This window comes from Phaseolus vulgaris, chromosome 2, assembly GCF_000499845.2.
Source record: "Phaseolus vulgaris cultivar G19833 chromosome 2, P. vulgaris v2.0, whole genome shotgun sequence".
In the NCBI taxonomy this organism is placed as follows: Eukaryota; Viridiplantae; Streptophyta; class Magnoliopsida; order Fabales; family Fabaceae; genus Phaseolus; species Phaseolus vulgaris.
Genome location: NC_023758.2, coordinates 37,954,137 through 37,969,239, shown reverse-complemented (window position 1 = coordinate 37,969,239; position 15,103 = coordinate 37,954,137). Strand labels below are relative to the sequence as shown.

At 38.0% G+C, this 15,103-nt stretch overlaps 1 protein-coding gene across 1 annotated transcript; it reads right to left on the bottom strand.

Moving 5' to 3' along the window:
• Positions 1 to 1,949: 1,949 nt before the first annotated feature.
• LOC137811881 (uncharacterized) lies at positions 1,950 to 7,261 on the bottom strand. The gene is made up of 2 exons (XM_068613740.1): positions 4,659 to 7,261; positions 1,950 to 4,431 (listed from the first exon to the last, which is right to left on the bottom strand). The coding sequence occupies exon 2, from the start codon at positions 4,421 to 4,423 to the stop codon at positions 3,311 to 3,313; it is 1,113 nt and encodes a 370-aa protein (XP_068469841.1). The 5' UTR covers positions 4,424 to 4,431; positions 4,659 to 7,261; the 3' UTR covers positions 1,950 to 3,310.
• Positions 7,262 to 15,103: the final 7,842 nt, after the last annotated feature.

The window sequence follows — 15,103 nt, the reverse complement described above, 5'->3', positions numbered from 1 at the left end:
CTTTGCGAGGATATCGGGACACAACAAGTGTTTGCATCTGTGGAACACCCGCAAACGAATGGGCAAGTGGAGTCCGCTAATCAGGTTCTGCTCAGAGGATTGAAGAGGAGGTTGGAAAAGGCCAAGGGGTCTTGGGCTGAAGAGGTTCCCCGCATAGTGTGGGCATACCATACTACTGAGCAATCGGGAACCCACGAAACCCCGTTTAGCTTGGTGTACGGGTGCGACGCGATGATCCTAGTTGAAATCCAAGAGAGCTCACCGAGGTTTCTGAACTTCGTGTCAGAAGACTCGAACGAAGAGAGGAGGATGAACTTGGATCTGCTGGATGAGGTAAAGGAGGAAGCGCGGGTGAAGGCCAAAGCAGTAAAGAGAAGGGTCGAGCGCAAGTACAACTCCAAGATAAAGCCGAGGCAGTTCAGAGATGGCGATCTGGTGATGAGGAAGGCCCATCAATACGAGATGGAAAACAAATTGTCGCCCAAGTGGACAGGTCCATTCAGAATAACAGAAGCACTCGGGAATGGCGCCTACCGCTTGGAGACGCTGGAGGGAGGGGCGATCCCCCGCACGTGGAACGCCACCCACCTCAAGTTTTATTACAGCTAAGGCATTGTAAGTAGCAATAAACTCCAACAGTTTGAGATGTATCAGTTGAAACAATTTTTCAAGGGGGCACTCTTTTCCCCGAGAAGGGTTTTTAATGAGGCCACCTAATAAAGAAAGTTTCGAAGTTTCTCGAAGTTTCCCAGTTATTAAGTTTGCATGCTGTTTGTTTTTTAAGTTTGCGGGGAAAGATAAAAAATGGTAAACCCAAATCGCATGCATCCAGTACAAAATTTTCGAAACATGAAGTCTTTAAAATCCTCATCGCCACCCAACAACCCGAGGTGCAAGTTTAAGTTTTAAGCCCTCTTCGCCACATGGCGATCGGAGGTACAGGGACAAAGTTTTTAAGCCCTCACTGCCACCCGGCGATCGGAGGCACAAGTAGATTTAAATCTTTTCTGACCGCCGCTAGGCGAGAAAGAGATTTAGAAAAGACCTCCTCGCCTTGAGCGAGTGCAGGCGAGAAAGATATTTAGAAAAGACCTCCTCGCCTCGAGCGAGCGCAGGCGACAAAGAGATTTAAAAGACCTCCTCGCCTCGAGTGAGCGTAGGCGAGAAAAGATTAAAGTCCTACTCGCCATGAGCGAGCACAGGCAAGAACAGATCGCAAGACCTCTTTGCGTGAGCAAGTTGAGGCAAGTTGAAAGCCCTCAGTGCATCCGGGGGAGGAGGAGATGTAGCCCCTGGGCAAGTTGAGGCATCAGGAAAAGTCCTTCTCACCCTCGAGTGAGTTCAGGCAAGATGAAACTGAAAAGTCAGGGGTGTTAACAATCTCAAGTATGGGAAAGGAGGGTTGGAGAAGAACTCTTTCCCCTTGAGTGAGACACCAATATTGACCTAGTAAGACCAGTTAAGTTAGAAGTTAAAGGGTGGTAGGAGAGGTTCGCAGAGGAGGTAGAGAAGGATCCGAAAGGCGGCTCTACCCCCAGATGGGGGAACAAGGAGATAAGCGGTCCCAGAATAAGAAGGTGGGAAAGTCGGGAGCGGCCCCGTGGGGACGCGTTCGATTGAAAGGAAGGTGGCATCGCCAGAAGCCCATGTTCTAAGATTGAAGTATAAAGAGAATCGCATGGCGAGAGCCGCACCACCGAAGTTATGAGCGACGATGTAGAGATGCCTTTGGCCCTTGATGGGTCAGGCGAGAGAAGTTCCAGGTGTTAAGTAAGTAATCTCGTACTAAGCGTTATCGCTTCGAATTAACCATTTGTTTAAGTTAAGGTGGTTTGCAGAGAGTTAAGCACCGGTGAGTACAAAGTACGCTGAGTTTTAAAAGTTAAGTACAGGTTGGGGCGAAGTACGCGAGTTAAGAAGCAGTTCGAAACAGTTAATCGCACGGCAGATAAGTCGAAAGACTAACATACATATATGTATCTATATATACATAAGTACCAAACAGTTCGAACAGAATGAAAATATTACATAGGGGTCAGAGTGAGACGCGAAGGGTTTCAAGGCGATGGATCAGCTGGGGGCACGATTTTGCCATCAACCACTTTGCTGTACACGGAGAAATCGGACAGGTCCAGATCGGGAAACTTGCAGGCGAATTGCTCCCGAGCTACCCCGAAGCCGGAAATGAGAACTTGGGCGGCCTCAAGCTAGAGCTCTTCGACCTTTGCTTTGAGCTCGTTGTTCTCTTCGCGAGCCCGGGCCAGCTCAGCAGCAGTCTCACCTAGTTCTTTGATCGCCTTATCTCGATCTTGCTCGACTTTACCCAGAAGAACCTCCCTTTCGGTTGACTTCTTCTCGAGCTTGGACACTTGAGCCTCGTCGGCCTTTCTCGCCTCCACCAGCTCCGCGACCTGCTTCCTCAAGGGGACGAGCTTGCTCTCCAAGTCTATGGTCTCCTGAACCTTATCATGCAGTTTCCTACGCAGCTCATTCTTGTCATCGCGCACGCTTCTGAGCTCGTCTTTGAGCGCGTTTTCGACCCGCGAAAACTCGATGCCTTGCAGCAGCATGTCGCACTTGACCTTGTCGGTTTCAGCCTTCGCGGTGTTGGCTGCCTCTTTGTGGATGCGACAGTCGAGTTCGACTTTCTCCAAGTGGCTTTTTAATCCTTCAGCGACGATGTGAGGAAGGTTTTCGTCGGCCATAGCATGTTGGCGGGCATTAAAGTTCTTCAAGGCCTCTTGGAGAGAAGTCGGAAGGCCCGGTGTTGACGGAGGGGGCGGAGGCTGGTGCTCACCACCGCCCTCACAAGGTTGGATGGTGAGGGAAGTTTCGAGGCGCGGTGGTGAGGTCGGGAGCTCTTCGCCAGCTTGTGAGGAAATCTGCGTATCGGCGAGCTGCTCAGGAGCGGCCTCAGCCACTGTGGCGTTTGAAACAAGAACATCCCCAGCAGACTCGAATGGTGTAAAGGCGCTGGGGGGGTTCTCGATGAAGTCTGGGGTGGCGTTCTCAACGGCTGGAGGCTCAACCACAGCCCTCCTTTTCCTCTTGCAGACCAGCCCGTCTTCGGTGCTTTCATCCGTTTCTTCGTCTGACACCACCCTGGGGGCTTTCCTTTTAGCCTTCTTCCGAGGTAGCTTTTTACGTTGAGGGGCTGGAAGAGCGGCAGTTGCGGATGGACCAACAGGCGAGGACTTGTCTTGGGCAGCGGCGGCCTCCGCAACAGAATTTGGGACGGTCTAGGAGCCCGCCGCGAGTTTGTGGAGCCTACCTATGGCGCGTAGCTCAGCAATCTGATCTTTCCCCAGCATCATATCTGCATTAGTGGCCCACAATCAGTTCGGCAGACAACAAGGCAAAGAAAGATAAGTAATGTAAGACAATACATAGGGAAAGCTAAAACTACACACAAGGTAAAGGTCGGACGATACGAACGTAAGCTAAGGGAGCCTAGGGACAAACCTATATGGACGTCTAGCTGGCTCTCGAGAAATTCGTAAGAGATGATGGAGGAAGTGGGAAGAACCACGTTGGAGGAGGCGACTCTTTTCCAGAAGCCGCATAAGTCCTTGTCGAGGTCTCCCATTTTCTTTAGCTCCCTGGCTTTCCTGAAGCTTGAGTCTTTCTTTCCCTTGTTCACCCAGTACAAGGGAAAGCCGTCGAGAAGGGAAGGGTCTTGATCGTTGCAACATACGCGCACGAACTTCCCCTTCCAATCCTTATAGGACTGCTGGAAAATGGAGAGAATGGACCTCCCGGCGACCCCGTTGAGGCTAACCCACAGGCGATCGCCCGGGTTCTTCGCCTCGAATAAGTAGAGGAATACGTCCACGGAAGCCGGATGGCCCAAGTGTGCGCAAATAATTTGGTAGGCCCGTACGAACGCCCAGCTGTTGGGATGAAGCTGGGCGGGGGCGATGTCGAGCTCGGTCAAGAGCTCCCTCTCAAAGCGTGTGAAGGGAAACCGAAGCTTGACCTTCTTGAACAAAGTGGTGTAAACGAAGCAGAAAGGGGCGTCGTCGCTCCCCTGGTTGTCGGTGCATATGGGTTCACCGGGAGGGCAAGGGCGCACGGACACTTTATCATCGTGCTCTTTGCTGAAAGATAGGTTTTCCTTATCACCTTTTTGGAGGCGAAGGATGTCGCGGTCAGTATTGACGGATGAAGTCTCACCCAACAAAGTTGCAGAGGCCCACGGGTATAGACGCTTATAATCTGGGAGAGGTTTCACCATCGCGTTAGTTTGTGGTGGGTTTGGTTGTGGTTGGCTGGGATGAGAGGACGCGAGTCTCGCGACTCGGTCGGAAGGGACGTTGGAACCCCTTGGGGGGTCGCGGGAAGATGAGGGGTTTGCCCTACGAGTTTTCGCCGGAGGGTTGCGAGGAGATGGAGGAGGGTTTGGTGTGATTTTTGGACGAGTCATTGATGAAGCTGCAAGAAGACGAAAAGGCATGAGAGTTCGCAAACAGAAAGACTTGACAGAAGGGGAGAAGGAGGAAGAACAATAGGGGTTCGCAGAGAAAGGTTCAGAAACCCTAAGCGAAGAAAGAAGAAAACAAAACAGAGAAACATCCCACAACGTATGCTCCAGACAAGTATTGGATGATGCAAACCAATTAAAATGCAGCAAATATCAGTAGGAGTGACAAAAGAGTTACCTTTGTATGATCAGAAGAGTGGTCAAAAGGATGGAGGTTGGGAGAATCAGAGCGTTCGCTGGAGCGTTTTGAGAGTTCGAAGAGAGGTGGAAGATAATGAAACAGTGAAATGGCGCGAAGGGTTTAAGAGTTTCGAAGAATGTCGAACGTTGCGAGAAGCGCAAATGACAGTGAACAATGGCCGTTGATGGGTCCACGTGTCGAATGATCGAAGGAGTTGGTGAAATGTCAAGTCAGTGAACAGTTTTAGCGCCAACGCGCAAAGCCACGTAAGCCGTCGGATTTAAACCTCTTTAGTCTCCTCGCTGAACAAGTCGCAGCTCGAGACTGGGGGGCTTGTGTACCGACCAGGTCATCGGGTGTGATGACGTGTCTTGCACGTGCCTAGGTGGGGCGTGCTCAGTGGAACACGTAGGCAAGAAAAGATGGATGGTTCAGAGGTGAGGTGGTCGCCGGTTCATGGAACTGGCGTTCTGCGATGAACATGGCCGGTTGTCGCCGGGTTGGCTCGTCATCGACGTATTTGGCGATTGGCGATCATGTAGCTTGATATCGCCGCAGGAAGCACGTCGCCAGGTCTCCCGACAAGCTCAGATTGAAGCTGATGAAGGCCCAGAGGTGTAAGTTCAAGTGTACAACTCCAGTGAGGCGATTGTTGCGCCAGCATGGGGCGTGAAGGGTGTTTGGGTTGAGGGGACAGCTCGCCTATCAGCGACGGGATTCCCAGAGTGGACATTCGTTGATGGCAAGGTTTCCTCAGCCAGAACATGCATGGCGCAGCGGTAAGGAGGGTGCCATTAGACACAAGCGATATCACAGAGATGGTGCACTTTGCTGCACTCGATACTCGCCTTGTCGGGTGGTGCTCTAGAGCATGTCGCGTGTTAGTTTACTCCTTGAGTTAAGGACTTAGCCGCACGACTGGCTACTATGCAGAAGTGACGTTCAAGTTGCCCCAGCCCAGATGACGACACGTGTAGGGTTTGATGCTCTCAGTTACTCCGACCCTGGTGATGACACATGTAGGGCTGGGAGAAATAAAGAAGTGACGCTCGAGTTATCCTAGCTTAGATGATGACACGTGTAGGGCTGGGAGAAATAAAGAAGTGACGATCGAGTTATCCTAGCTCGGATGATGACATGTGTAGGGCTGGGTGCTACCTGCCATCCCAGCCCAGATGGCGACACGTGCAGGGCTGGATGCGAGCCACGCGTCCAAAAGCATAACGGCTTGGAGAGAGAAAAAACCTAGCTATAAAGGTAACCTTAACAGAATTTGCAGATGTACGTTTTTTCATTACGGCTCATTCTGCTAGGGTTGTGTGCTTTCAGTACGGTCCTACAGATATATTTTCTCTCAGTTTTTGGGGTTCTTGTCACTGACTTGAGCGTCGGAGCGCCACCGGCCGCATAGGCGCCACTGTGTGTTTTTCAGGTTCTCAGAGAGGCTATCTGTGGTGTGGACTTGAAGGGCACGTGGTGTCAAGCTGGTGAGGAAGACCGTGACGAGGCAACGCTCTTGCGCTAAGTCAACCGACAAGATCAATACCCAATATATAAACAATAAAATTAAAAATAAAATAAAAAATTATGACGTGGCAGAAGTCGTTCTAAGTTGGCACGACTTCAGTATGATAGGGCAGAAGTCGTACCAAGTTGGCACGATTTTAGTATGACATGGCAGAAGTCGTGCCTAATTGGGACGACTTCTACATATGAAGTCGTCCCAATTAGGCACGACTTGCCTAAATTTGTAATTTTTTTTAAACGGACCCCATTTTGGTAAAAACAAAAAAAAATAACCCCATCATGGTAAAAAAAAACCACTATTCTAACATATTTTGGATGAACTTGTTTTATTTTTTCTACGGAATAATTGGACGAAACAAAATGAATTATATAATTTAGTGTGTTGACGTTACTAATAAATGGTTGCATGGTAAATTAATTTGGGAAATGTTAAACATAGCAGATGAAGGTAAAGCAGAAGATAGAGGTAGAGTGGAATTGGAGAAAAGAAAAAAAGGATGTGGAAGAGAAAAGAAAGAGCATAGAAGATAAAGAAATAGTGAAATATATATTATTAATGATTTATTAGATATGAAGGAAAGAAGGTGATGAGAGGGAGAGTTAAACGGAAAGGAAAGTATCCTTTAGTTTAGGGGACAGTGGTGGCTGAAGGGGGTGTTCAAGGGAAGTATCCTTTAGTTTAGGGGGTAGTGGTGGCTGAAGGGACTGCTGGTGGTGAACACCCGATCAACGAGGGTAGGATGGGGCAAGCAATAGACAGTGGTGGTGGGAGTCTTGGGAGTTGTGACAGTGGTGGGAGTAGTGATCGGAGTTGTGGATGTGGTTGGAGTACTTCTGGGAGTGGTGGCAGTGGTGGGAGTAGTGGTGTGAGTAGTCGGAGTAGTGGTAAGAGTTGTGGCAGTGGTGGGAGAATAGGAGTCTGCATGAGATGTCGTGCTGCTAGTGCTCTCTCCATCATGCCTGAGAACGAAATAGCAATCACAAACCACAAAATCATCCATCTATTACACTCACAACCCATGGCAATACCTCCTTCAATTCTAACTTTTACTTTTTATTACACTTCACAAACACTGCATATTCCACAATCTTCCACCTTCCCTTTTATACACAAATTAATCAATTAAATATTACTTTATATATATATATATATATATATATATATATTTCTTTAATTAGTTACTCATTTGTGGTTAAATTCCCTATCTAGCACCATTTACACTTTTATTTCTCCATCTAGCTCCTTTTTGTTTTTATTTCCTTATCTAGCACCCTTTTGTTTTTATTTCCCTATCTAACACCCTTTTATTATTTATTTCCCTATTTAGCACCATTTCAAAAATAAATAAATAAATAATAAATTAAAAAAATTGATAATTTTAATTTTGAATGCATTAAAAAATAAATATTTTTAATTTTTAAAATAGTTAGAAATATAATTAATGAATAAAGAAATGAGTTTTTACAAAATAAAAAATAATAAATTTAAAATGTTTAGTTTAAAAATTATTTTTTTTAAGAATGAAGAAAATAAAAAATTAAACTCTACAACAACATAAAAGTTTAATCTATAAACATAAATTAGTATTTATTTTTATTATTGATAATGTAATCATGTTAATTTCAAGTAAAAAAATACAGGACATAATTATAAAAAAACCAAGTTTAATAAGGACTGATATGTATATAAGAGAACAACGTGATCGAGAAAAAAATGTTCATATTGTCAAACACCAGGACACACATAAAGAACATGTCCCAACATTACTGGATTGTGCACTTCTAGTCATCAATTTATTTTTATTTTTATGATCAACATATACTTATTTAGTATCGTCGTATATCTCTTATATTTATCTTATTTGGAAATTTTATATCTTTTATCTTTATCTTATTTTGTTTTTCCTTTATTTTATATCTTTTATGTTTTTAGTTATTATTTTCTTTTGTCATTCTTTATTTATTTTTGTTTTTATTTTACTGTTGTTGTTTTATTTTCTAGATTTATTTATTTTTTCATTTTTTTCTTCTCATTTTTAAGCATTAAGTGTAACATTTGCATTAATTTTTTTTAGAATTTTTCATTTAGGGTAGACACTTCAATATTATTTGTGTGTCCACTACTAATTAATACTAATTGACTTTGATTTTTTTATAATTATGTCCTGTAATTTTTTACTTGAAATTAACATGATTACATCATCAATAATAATAAAAATAAATATTAATTTATGTTTATAGATTCAACTTTTACGTTGTTCTAGGGTTTAATTTTTTATTTTCTTCATTCTTAAAAAAATAATTTTAAACTAAACATTTTAATTTTTTTTTTTTTTATTTTGTAAAAACTCATTTCTTTATTCATTAATTATATTTCTAACTATTTTAAAAATTAAAAATATTTATTTTTTAATGCATTCAAAATTAAAATTATCAACAAAAAAAAATTATTATTTATTTATATTTGAAATGGTGCTAGATAGGGAAATAAAAAATAAAAGGATGCTAGATAGAGAAATAAAAATAAAATGGTACTAGATAGGGAAATAAAAACAAAAAGGTGCTAGTTAGGGAAGTAAAAGTGTAAATGGTGATAGATAGGAAATTTAACCCTCATTTGTTTATATATATAGTATGCTAAACTCCCTCTTAATGGAATATTTATTAAGAGTACTCTCTCGATAAATATTTATTGCATTTGTTGGTTTTCTGGATAATCTTACTTTTTTTTACTAAAACATAAAATAATGAAATGAACCAACAAATTGTTGGTTAAAATGATATTATTTCCACGTTTTTTATTAAGTATTATATTCTAGTTTTATGAGGAAAACAAATTAAAAAAAATAATATTCTATTAAAAAAAATTAGCCAACCATTTTGTGGAAATTTATTATAAACAAATGTATACATGAATATTCAATTAATTATTAATATGGTTTGTTACGTGTTTGGCAATCCAAGATTAATATGGAATGAAGGCACCACACTACTCTATGGTGAAGTAATTATGAGTTGTAATGCTTATAGTTCCAAGGCAACTCCATGTCCATATCAAACATCAGTAAATAGTAATAAACAACGGCTCACTAGTACAGATTACTAATACTACGATACTATATAAAGTCGAATTGTTAAAAAAAAAACATAATGGTAATGTGGTAATTATATTGTAGCTTTAGTGCCTGTTTGCTTCTGGGGATGACACTGTAGCCACAGACAGATTGTTGGTGCCATCCTCGTTTATTTCTATTGAAGGGTGAGGTTGAGAGTGTGAGTGAAGGGAAAGTAGAGAGTGTTTTTGTTCCTCTCAAGAGTGAAGAGAAAGTGGAGGAGATTAAGAAGAAAGCCACGTAGGATAGTGTCATTTACATAGTTACCCTTGCCTTTTGCTATCTTTCACGTGAGCTTGCATATCATGCACAACACCACAACATTGAACAGTGAGTTTCATAGTGGTTCACTGGGGTTGGAGAGGTTCGTGATGCATCAAAGTGGTAGGGGAGTGAGTTTCGTAGTGGTTGTTTGGTCTTAGGTTAGCATTGCATTGGTTTTGTATAGCACATAATCGATTATGACTGAAAAATAACAGAGTACATAATCGATTATGCTGCCAAAAACAGTGGATAATCGATTATGCTCTTGGGATAATCGATTATGCTCTTGGGATAATCGATTATGCTCTTGGGATAATCGATTATTTGTTATTTTTTTTTCGACCATAATCGATTATGCACTCTGTGTAAAAGTGAGGGTAATCCATTATGTATTTCAATAATCGATTAGGTTAGTTTTTTAACTATAGAAATAATCAATTATGTTAGTTATTTTCATATTTGTAAATTTTTGTGTTGTTTATTTTTTTTTTTTTATAATAATTTGTATTGTTTTGAATATATTATTAGTAATAAAAATAATATAATTATTTTCATGAAAATTAATTATATAAATTAATTTAAAATAGAAATATTAAGATAATAATAAAATTTATATTATATTATTTAAAATTAAATAAATAAATTACATATTTTTGTTATATTTTTGCTATTAAGAATCCATTGGAATGAATTTCTCTTAATTAAAATTCATTTTAAATCTAGACCAAATTAATATAATTATTGTTTTTTTTATCAGCACTAATATAATTATTGTTTTTTATTTTATTGATTAATAGGACTTTTTTTTCATATTAGTCATAAAACATTGAATTTTTTTTCTGTTTTTAGAATATTAAGGTTTTCATGGTAGTTTTAATGGTACTTATTTAGAGAATAATATGATTTTAAATACAACTTTTTTAACATTTAATTTATATTATGTATAAATTAAATTTAGGCTCCATTACATTGAAACATTACTTTATTTATATATATATATAATTTAAAGAATCATAAATAATATTAAAATTATCTAAATACATTAATTTAACTAATAAAATTAAAATAAATTAATAAATTGAAAAATAATATAATTATATTTACATTTTATATTTTATTTATTTGTTTGAATTTTACATTATTTTATTTTTTTATTTATAATTGAAATTTTAAATTATTTTAATTGAATAAAATGTGAACAAAATTAATTATTATTTGTTTTCTTTTTTTTATACACAAGGGTAAATTTGTAATCTTATCGTTTACACAATTAAAAATAATTCAAAATATCCTTACAACAATCACATCACTCACATATTTCAATAAACTTTCCTCACACATTCACTCTAACATACCTCAATCCAAACACACTCAACTTTCTTCTCAAATCTTCACACTTCCACTCCCCCTCACCCTCAACTTTCCACTCCCCCACACCCTCTAATCCAAACAAAGCATTAATGATGGTTCTTCAACGAATTGTTGTTATATTAAAAAAATGTGAAAAATAACAACGGTTCCCTACACGAATCGTCATTATATATGCATCGAAGTAAAAAATTACGATAATCTGTGTGAATTATCGTTATTTTGGTGTTTTTTATTTTCCGCAGCACACTCTTTAACATATTTCTTCACTCTTTATTGTCACGCTACCTACTTCCTTCTTCGTCTTCACTCTTTTTTCATTGCCATCTACTTCCAGCCAAAGGTCCCCCTCCCACGCTAGTGCCGCCTTCATCTTGGTCGTGCCGCCGCCCTTTCATCTTGCTCGCGCCAACTTCATCGTCATCCTTCGTCACGCCACCGCACCACGACATTGAGCACCACAAACCACCGTCAGCTCGCGACCACCGTATTGCACTGCCTTCTGTGCGCCACTACAGTGTTGTTGTCAGCTTCCTTCGCGCGTTACAACACTCCGGCCAACCCCCTTCGTGCGCTCTAAGTTCTTCACGTGCACCTCATTGCCAGGATCCTTCTCTCACTGCTCGCTTCTTCTCTCCATCGCCACTAGCACTATTCCTTATTGTCACTGCCATCGCCACTTGAAAACCCCTGCGCGCATCTCTCCTCCTCTCCTACACACGCCGCAAACACCTCCACCACACACACTATCAGGAGTGGTGCACGTTGCCTCCCTAAACCCTTAAATTTTTAATTAATTTGATAATAAATATTTGCATGTATGTGTTGATTAGTTAGTATTAGGGTTTGTGGTAACTTCATTTACTGGATAGTTGATGGAGGAGTCCTAAAATTGAATAGAAGAGTGATAGATTTGGAGTCGGAAAAAATTAGCATAACTTTAAATAGTCATAACTTTTGATAGAGAAGTCAGATGAAGACACGTAAATGCTCGAAACGAGGTAACAAATCACGTGGCCAATATTCGATGGGGATTAGGATCCACCAAAATTCAAAAAATCTATCGTTTTACTCTTATTTTTTTATTTATAAGTATTATTTAGGTATTTTGAGGTTTTAGTTCTCATACTTACACTTGTTAGAAAATTCTGAAATTTTGCCTGATTTTTCTAGTATAAATTAGAGATTTATCAAACCATTATGATTATATTACATTCACAAATTTATTACTCATACATTACATTACATAATGTTATGTGTGTGTTCTAACATGAAATCTTATTATTTCAGTATTTATTCTGGATATAACATGTTGAGTGGGAGGAGAAGTGCAAGTGAAAATGCAAAGAAACTCACTTGGATGCACTTTAAGGTAACCATGCATAACACTTTAGAATGACATAAAAAAATTTCATATATTTATAGAACTTTTATAGACTTTTCTATTTATATTATGATATTACATGCAATATTATTCTATAAATTTGATATTTTATGCAGGATTAAAGTTTAATAAATATAATAATATTTTTTTTAAAAAAATTACACTTATAACGATGGTTCTCCACTTGAATCGTCGTTAAAAAACATTTATAACGACATTTCCCCACTAGAACCATCGCTAAAAATCCATTTAAAAAAATCACTTTGCAAAATAATGACGGTTTTTAAGTATCATTAATGTGTTTTATAGTGACGATTCTAGATTCGTCGTTATAAAAAACTAATTTATAACGACACCCACAATAACAACGATTTAGAAATCGTCTTTATATAATCTTTTTAACCATCGTTAATGAACTTTTTTGTACCAGTGGTTGTTTTAGGAGCCAACAACCTAATACTTAATATGGAATCAGAATTTGTGAAAATAAATAATCAAAAGGTCTGCACTACAAAATGGAGCACTCTATATCAAAGAAGAGAAGCCTTCACAGTCAAGACAACAAAATTGTCACTAAATAGGTACAAGGCGTAAAGAGTGGAATGATAGATTAAATATTGAATATAGGTTAAATAGTCCATTCATAACAAGTATTCACATAAGTACAAAAAGAAAAGAAAGTACAAATACTTTAATAGTTGCTTCCAAAATTTATTGAAGAGAAAAAGTAAAGGGAAAAGTATCCCTTCAAATGTAATTACACATTAAAACTAATTTTTCTTTAATACAAAAATAGGAAAGAAAAGATATCAGTAATAATATATTATCAGTGTAAGATAAAGAAAATAATTATGTGACATGTTTGAATATTGATAAAGAAGAATGTTGAAGTGCAAGGTAAAAAAGATTAATGTTTTTAATTATTAATCTATTTTAAAACAAATCAATGTAATCTTCATCATTAAATTTACTATTTGTTTATCAACACAAGTGAATCTTGACTAATAATGTACCATTTATGATTCATAATTATGTGTTGTTATTACTATAACACGGTTAGCAATATAACAAAAAAAGACTGATTCTTTTAAATTAGATCAATCTCAGACACCAGTTTCTAATAGCTTGGGAATATCAGTAGAAACTATTGGAAGAGATATATGGAAAGAGACAGTATGAACATATGCATTAAATATTGATTGAAAGAATACTCTAATAGGTATTCCATTAAGAGGGAGTTTATTATGGTTAATGGCAATGTTATATATTATAATAGAAATAAATGAGTAATTGATTAAAGAAACCTACAGAGTATAAATTCAATCCAATTTATAATATTATCTAAATGTTATTCACACCATTTAAAATCAAGATTGAGTCACAGGCATTATAAAAATTCGTAAATCACTTCAAAAGATTCAACCCTAGTCATAAAATAATCTTAACAAGTTTAACTCACTCGAAAATTTAATAACTTGATAAGGTAGTAACACTGACACGTATACGGACACGGACACGTATACGGATACGGAGATATGTATAATCTCTAAAATGTAGGATATGGGAACACGAATTTATATATTATATAATTTTTAATTATATAAATTAAAAATAAATATTTATGTGCAAAAATATGTTTCAAATTGTGCAAAAAATATTTTTCGACTGGTTCAAAAGAATTTGTTCCTTATTTTTATAATCATAATAAAAATTTATACAATAAATTTGAGTTTTTAAAAAATTATTGTATTTATACCTTTTAAAATTGTGTTAGAACCATGTTAGAATTTTAAAAAATTCAACAAATATTTTTTGAATTGAACACTTCACCGATAGGTGTCCTACGAGTGTCGACACCAATATTTGTGTCTGATACGGATACTCTCATTTAAGAGAAGTGTCCATACTTCTTAGGTTCCAATAGAAAAGACCAAAATATGAACGGAAAGAGAGGGATTGGAACCTCTAAGAGGGGATAACAATGGCTCCCCGCCCCCTTACTAATATAGTATGACATTTTTTTGTTTGGTAGCACTGATTATAAGTCTTGATTAATATAAATAAAAATTAATTAAATTATGAAACAGTCAAATTAATTATATCTGCGTAAAATGAAGTAAATTATTTAAAAAATAAAATTTTGAGAAATATAAATCTTGTAATTTTAATATTTTCTTAATACATATTCGTAAATATATGTTATCTTTAAATTCTCAATATTTTATAATTGTTTTTTATTTTCCTATATTTAATTATGGTTAGTTTAACGTTAAAAACGTAAACTATTAACCATCTACTTTTATATTGTATACTATTCTAAAATATTTTGGATGAACTTGTTTTATTTTTTCTACGATGGAATAATTGGATGAAACAAAATGCATTGTATAATTTTGTGTGTTGAGGTTACTAATGAAGGTAATGCAGAAGATAGAGATAAAATGGAATTGGAGAAAAGAAAAAAAAGCACGTGGAAGAGAAAAGAAAGAGCATATATGATAAAGTAGGAGTGAAATATATATTATTTATTACATTGCCCCAATGATTTATTAGATATGAAGGAAAGAAGGTGATGAGAGGGAGAGTTGAACGGAAAGGAGAGTATCCTTTAGTTTAGGGGATAGTGGTGGCTGAAGGGGCTGTTCAAGGAGAGTATCCTTTAGTTTAGGGGGTAGTGGTGGCTGAAGAGGGTGGTGGTGGTGAACACCCGAACACCGGGGACAGGAAGGGGATGCTGCAAGTAAGTGCTGGGAATAGTGGTGTTGGGAGTAGTGGTGACAGTGGTG